This window comes from Pundamilia nyererei, unplaced genomic scaffold (assembly GCF_000239375.1).
Source record: "Pundamilia nyererei isolate P.nyererei 1_Seehausen unplaced genomic scaffold, PunNye1.0 scaffold00494, whole genome shotgun sequence".
NCBI lineage: Eukaryota > Metazoa > Chordata > Actinopteri > Cichliformes > Cichlidae > Pundamilia > Pundamilia nyererei.
In genome coordinates this window covers 97998-105428 of record NW_005187895.1, presented here as the reverse complement: position 1 = coordinate 105428, position 7431 = coordinate 97998, and the positions used below count along the sequence as shown (strand labels likewise).

At 39.4% G+C, this 7431-nt stretch overlaps 1 protein-coding gene across 2 annotated transcripts in view; it reads left to right on the top strand.

Moving 5' to 3' along the window:
* dusp27 (dual specificity phosphatase 27) overlaps window positions 1-7431 on the top strand; it is a 33766-nt gene that overhangs the window by 16219 nt on the left and 10116 nt on the right. For both annotated transcript variants that reach the window (XM_005754006.1, XM_005754007.1), the window contains exons 4-5: window positions 1409-1640; window positions 2445-2662. In XM_005754006.1, the coding sequence (XP_005754063.1) occupies window positions 1409-1640; window positions 2445-2662 (450 nt within the window). The remainder of the gene's footprint in view (window positions 1-1408; window positions 1641-2444; window positions 2663-7431) is intronic.

The window sequence follows — 7431 nt, the reverse complement described above, 5'->3', positions numbered from 1 at the left end:
GAGGTTTCTTCCTGTTAAAAGGGAGTTTTTCCTTCCCACTGTTGCCAAAGTGCTTGCTCATAGGGGGTCATATGATTGTTGGGTTTTTCTCTCTATCTAGCACCTTGAGGCGACTTTTGTTGTGCTTTGGCGCTATATAAATAAAATTGAATTGAATTGAAGTGAATTCACACAGAAGCTTCCTTCACTTAATAACAAATAAACAAAAATGGCAAAAAATATAAATATATCATAAACTACTGATGAAAAGTACAGAGCAGACATCAGATGCCTGTTTACAGGCTAAATAAATAAATAAAATAAAATCAGCTTTTATATCATGATTCCTCACCAGCCTTAATCTGAAATTTGATTTGTATTTGCAAAGCTCTGGGGGGATTCTAACTGATTAATAATAAACCACAATCAGATGAATTTCTCTGTTCTTTGTCCAGCCGTACTGAACTTTCAAAAGTCATCCGAGGGCAGATGAGCACTGCGCAGGGGTCAGACTCTGTCTCTCTTCACTCCTCATTCATATGCAGTGTGTCAAGCAATGAAGACTAATGTGGCTCAACAGTCTTCAATCACAGCCAATCCACGTTTTGCTCCTTCATCTTGTTACATGGAGATGCCATCCACTGGAATGAGGAAATTAGCTTAATGTGACGCATCACAGATTCGTGGCTTCATCAAATTTCTCCTCTTAAGTTGGACTGCATTAAAGACAGCCTAATGATCAAAACGGGTTTCATCTGCAGGGAGGAAGATGACCGCTGATGAGGACAGCTGCAGTGACCTGTTTCTGCATTAATGGCATGCTTCTTTTGAAGCTGCGCACACATTAAACCCCTGTATGTCCTTTAGGAGTGGCATAGCTGTTATGATTTCACAGGGGAGTGGGGCTAAACGCAGGAGCTCTGAACAAAAGCTTCTTAATCCTAAGCTGATTCATCTTCACAATAAACCATAAAAGGATAAATTCCAGGAAGGTTCAAATACTCCAAACTAAACATGAATCTAAGAAATAAGAGCAGCCAACAGGGGCATGGGGGAAACACGTAGGACAAGAAACCATCAGAGAAATCACATGCAGCAGAGCAGAAATATAAAAGAAAGTAAAGAGAACTAAACTGCAGGAAATAAAACAACCAAAGGCAAATTACCAAAATAAGGTCAGAAGTAGCAACATAGACAATCAAGGAAGATGCAAAACAAATTACCAAACATAACAGTTGGAGTAATTTTACACTCAAAATCTTTGATCCTAAATACTTGGATTTGTTCTGTAGCATACCTGAAGATGTTCATCTCGCAACCTCCTCATCCTGTCTTCTGTGTCACACAGACTTCTTACATTAATTTTTTAATATAATACAACAAAATCAATCAAGAATCCATCATATTTATTACTATCTTACCTCCTCAGAGTTACCACATCGAGGCGTGCGGTCTGAGTCCATCCCAGAGTCCATGTTGGAAACCGCTGAGCAGCTGATGGTGGAAGATCTCTACAACCGTGTCAGGGACATGATCGATGACCGCAGCCCCTACAACACACCCTGTGTGCTGGACATCCAGAGAGCCATGGTGCAGGACCGCCTAGAGGCTCCCATCAATCCCGTGGATGAGGTGTGGCCCAACATCTTCATTGCCGAAAAGTGAGTCAGTGCATTCTCGTTTTGTTTAAATTATTTTTCCACAAGTCATCATAGAGAATTATTCTTAGTTCCAGACCATAGGCACAGATATTTTAGAAGACAAATCTGTGCTGGAAGATGAACTTCAGTTCAACTTCAGATTTCAGTAAGGGTTCACAGAAAGTTCTGTTACATTTTTATGGATTTTGAATGGTTTTGCAAATTTTCTTGCTTTCATGGCAAGTACCCATCAGACGCAATGGCACAAGATTCAAAAATGTATAAAAATTCTCATAATTTCCTTTCTTTAATCTTATAGTGGATAGCTGGAAATGAATAGCTAGAGAAATCCTTCCAAATATGAGACAAATTCCACCTCATCATTCACTTAAAACAGACTTTCCTCTTCTAATTGATTTTATCAATCCCATTTTCTGATCTGTCTGCGATAAACAAGTAATCTGCACAAACAGTCCTAACTCGTCTACTTGACAGCTTGTTCCAGAGGTTTTGTGTAAATCAAGCTGTCTTTATTGGTGAATTTATCCAACCATTTTTTTGGTCTATTAAAAATCCAAAAAGTGCTCAGATAAATGTTCCGTGTTAACTGAAACAACCTTGGTAGCTGATAAATATTGTGTGATGTGGTTGAAAGCTCCAGAATGGGGTGATAGATGGCTGATTCCAAAGTTTATTTCCCTGCTCTTCTCCAGAGTGTGATGTTCCTCCGGTGTCATTTTCTGCAGAGGCTTTTTAGTAAAGCTGTTTGCTTGAAAGTTTGGATGGGTCATTTTACACACAGTAAGACAGATCCCCCCCCCCCAGGTCTGTTGCAGTGAATAAGGCCCGTCTGAAGCGAATAGGCATCACACACATCCTGAACACAGCTCACGGTACAGGAGTCTACACCAACGAGTCATTTTACGCCGGCATGAACATTAAGTACATGGGCATTGAAGTAGACGACTTCCCTGATGCTGACATCTCGGTGCACTTTAGACCCACCGCCGAATTCTTGGACGATGCTCTGCTGACGCACAAAGGTAGGATTTGGTTGATCTCCTCTGAAATCTGTGTTTGCTGTTGTGGTGAAGAGTTCAGAGTACATCACTGAACACTAATCCACTCTGCTGGTAAGATATATTGACAAATTAGAAGTAAATAATACACAGAGGAGAATTTGGTATGCATCTCTCCCCTCTATTATTTTTGTTTATTCACGCCTCTTGCCAAAAAACCACACTGAGTAAATCATGTTAAAAGGCTGACTGGTGATGTTAGCACAACTGGAAACCCACAGGGGTGATGCCTTTTCATAGTTGGAAAGTCTGTTTCTATTTTTTCATGAATGAGAAGAATAACAACAAAGAAAACAAGCAATCCATAGGAACATCCATACATAAAATTGTCTCCAGAGGAAAATAAGAGACCAAGCAGTACAAACAGAACTGAGAATAAAACAAAAACTGCATGGTTCACAAAACTGACCAGATTTGAATCATGACAAAATTAATTGACTAGAGAAATTAGAAATGAAATTAGATCCCCTTTATTTCTGGTGGTATTTGGTTGTGTGTGGATTCAAGTCAAAGGACATATTGTATTTCTGGGATTTACAAAGCCCTTGGAGAAGGGCAGTAACACACTGAAGTCACGGATGTCTGTTCCCAAATGTGGTAGTGGTTGTGAGGACCTTGGTAGCTACAACTCCTTCTGAAACAATGTGTGGTTGGGAGCAGAATTATGGTTGCTCAGCCTTAGAAGCTGGCATGGCAACTTGGGGGAAAACCTTTTATGAGATATTTGTTTCTTGTTCAATAGGGAACAATCTGTCTTATAAACAGCCCAATCTAACCCCTTCTGAGATACATAGGTTAAAGATAAATCCAAACAGGCTCAGTGTTGGGGTACATAGCATAGGGTTTGAGGTCTTGCGCCAGCATGCTAGAAAGATCAGTATCTCCTATATGTCAACTGTAGGCCTGAATGAATAGTGGAAAAAATACAAAGTTTTGGAGTCCATCTATTATTTGTTAAACAAAAAGAACCCCTATTGACCATATTTAGAGTATGTTTAAAGAGTCTCATATTTTTTTCACCAAGTTTAAGATGATCACTTATTGATGATTTAAGACCACAAATAAGTGTTCATAAGATTTTTTTATCTCATAAATAAATCATTATCATTATAATGATTATACTGTATATTCATACTTATGAAAGTATTTTAGCAAGAATGTCATGTAATACAATTACATTTATGATATAAACACCACTAAATCATCATAAGAGGTTTTATTTCTTTGCAAACAGACATTTGCAGTTGGGTTAGCTTCAGCTCGAAAATTTACTTTAAAGGAACAAATCAACCATTTGGCAGAGTATATTTTTGGAAAATTATTTGACCCTTAAAAAAGTTTTTTTTTTTTTAAGTTATCATGTTTCTTAAATCTGTTCACTAAAGCATCTGACACTTATATAAAATCCATATCAAAACAAATATATCTGACGTTGATATTTTCATCACAGAGAGTCTACATTTCTTGCATTCTTCAGTCATTGCTAACTTCCTGTGAGGAAGCTACCTGAAAAACTCAGCGAATAACCTAGATTGGCATCCACAGATCAAAACCAAGCTGTAGAGATGGCTTAAAAAGGTTAACTTCCTGTAAATGTTTCAGAAATACATAGGGGCTCAAAATATCCTCTACCAAGTGGTTTAGCAGAAATTTAAAAGGTTTACCAGAATGGCTCGCTTTACTGCTTGTCTTTGTCCTTCCTTCTCCTAACTGGTGCCCCTCCCTGAGTCTGGTTCTGCTGGAGGTTTCTTCCTTTTAAAAGGGAGTTTTTCCTCCTGACTGTCGCCAAAATGTTTTCTCATTGGGGAGCATATGATTCTTGTGGTTTTCTCTGAATTATTGTAGTTTTTTACAATATAAAGCACCTAGAGGTCGCTGTCGCTGTTATATAAATAAAATAGAATTTAATTGAAAAGAATATATATATAATCTATCGATCTTCCACAAATCTATTGAGTGTCTACTTAAAATTGAGCCTCTTTCCCAATAGGCTTTTCTGTTTTTGTCCACATGATATATATCTTTTGAACTGAAGGCATCACCCTCAACATTATTTTTATCTCCGAACTTCAGTTTATGACGTAGGAAACAGAAACTTTGGCAGTGGTTTTGTGTCTGTCTTCATCAATAGAGTGTTTATTTTGTGATCTCTGGTTCCCACGGACCTTTAATCATTCATTTATTTTATCATTTAGCTCACAGACATGATACACAATGCACTTATTTTACCAAGGTTTGCTAAAAGCACTTTTTCAATACTTGTCCTGGAGTGGAGGTCAACAGTGACGCATTAACAGATCCCAAACATCTGATCAGTGATCTTTTCAACATCCCAGTTTCTGAGAAGAATTTCTTGTGCCGACAGAGAACACAGAGTATTCCTGGAAGGAAATGGCATAGTCACAGTGTTGTTGACTGTGCTTCTTACTTAACACAGCCTAAAATGTTGCTGGAAGACTATGGCAAGAGCATCTTAATAATATCTTGTCTTCACCCTGGAGACTGTGGAGCAAATTTGGACATTTTTATTAACTGATTAATGATTTTATCTTTCTTATTGTCCTACCTACAGAGCAAGGAAATTAAATAATATTAGATATTAGATATATCAGATATTTTACCCCTTATTAACTTCTGCCAGGTTTCATGTTATGAAGACCATTGTAGTGATGAAGAAAGACCCCGAACAAATAATCTTCCATGTCAAGATATTTAAGAGTCATTTAATGTCAAAACAAGCAAAACATTTAAGAAAACATGATGCTGTTAATTAACAAACTGTTTTTTGTATTTATTTATAGCAGTTTACAAGCATAATGCTCAGATCAATTAAAACTAATAATAATTTTTAAAAAGATTAAATATTTACATTTCTTTCTTAATTTTGTTAAACTGATTAAATTAATTATTTTTAATAGTTTTTCAATGGATTGACTGAGCACCACATAAGAGTACATCAGTATTTAGTCATGATATGAATGCTGTGCTATAGTTGCAGTTGTCAATATTGTAAACTGTTGGGGAGCACAAATGGTGTAGAGAGGGATGTTTTGCTTATTGTGAAAAAAGAAAATTAGCAGAATTGCAAACTTGCATAGCTGCCATATATTTTTTAAAAAAAATTCCCATCACAGCCCTGCGGGCGGTCTATCCCTCAAGCTTGGGTCCTCTACCAGAGGCCTGGGGAGCTTGGGGGCCTTTCACAGTATCTTAGCTATTCCTAGGACTGTGCTCTTCTGGACAGAGATCTCTAATGTTGTTCCTGGGATCTCCTGGAGCTTGGGAGTCACTGCACCTAGTGCTCCGATTACCACTGGGACCACTGTTGCCTTCACGCACCACATCTTCTCCAGCTCTTGAGCATCTTCCGAGTAAGATGGCCCTCCTCAGAGGGCAACATCGCAGAGTCAAGTTACTTTTTACTTTCTTCTTCCTTATTACTCTCTTGCGAAAACTGCGAGAGCACTTTAATTTTGGACTTGTTGACCTAAACCTGCTGGAATCCTACCCAGAGCTAACACGCTATGCTGACCTGATGCTAGGCTGGCCTGCGGCAGGGGACTCTCCTGAGAACAACAATCCGAAGTGGAGGCATGGCAGATGGGGAACGGCTGATTGAAGGTTCTGGCGCATGATTAGCAAAGGAAGGCTAATACTGCTTGCAAACTTTCAGTCTCTGGAAAATAAAAAGGAGGAACTCCAAGCTCGGATTTCCATTCAAAAAGAAATTCAGGAGTGCTCCATTTCTGTGAAATCTGGCTGGCGGAGAGGACACCTGATAAAGCAATAACACCAGAGGGCTACACGAGCCTTCAGAGCAGACCGAAGCACTACGGACAGCGGCAAGATCCGCGGTGGAGGAACGGCCGCCCTCGTCAAGCAATCATTGTGTACTGACTGTAAGATCACTTCAAAATCCTACTCTGAAAATGTGGAATTTCTGACTCTAATGTTAAGGCCATTTTATTTGTCCAGAAAACTGCAGTGCATCATTGTGAGTGTCGTGTACATCCCCCCGTCTGCTAAGGAGGAGGCTGCACTGAAGGAGCTGCACGACATGATCAACAAGCACGAAAATAAACACCCAAACACTGCTGTAATTGTTCTGGGAGACTTTAATCACTGTAATCTATGGGAAAACATGCCTAAACTGTATCAGTTTGTAACCAAACAGGGGAAATAAAATACTGGATCACTGTTACAGCAACATCAGAAATACCTTCTCAGCTGAACCAAAACCTAATTTTGGAAAGTCTGATCACCTAGCAATCTGGCTAAAACCCATCTACAACAAAACCCAGTCACAGTTAGTACTATTAACACCTGGACTGATGGTACAAAAGCCATCCTGCAGGGCTGCTTAGAGACTACAGACTGGAGCATCTTCAAAGGAACAGCTAACGACATCCATGAATACACAGAGACCGTTAGCGACTACATAAACTAGTGTTTAACAGGACTGTGCGTAGAGTCCCCAACCAAAAGCCCCGGTTTAATGAAGACATTAAACAGAAAATCAGGCAGAGGAGGGAGACCTTCAAGGCAGGAGAGCAGGTGGAGTATAAGAGAGCCACCCGCTATGAACTGCAGAAGTCCATCAGCGCAGCAAAGAGGGGCCACTCAGAAAAACTTGAAGGCTACTACCTGAACAACAACACACGCAGCATGTGGCAGGGAATTCAAGCTTTCAGAAACTACAGGGGAACCACAACAACCACAGACCCCCGAGACAC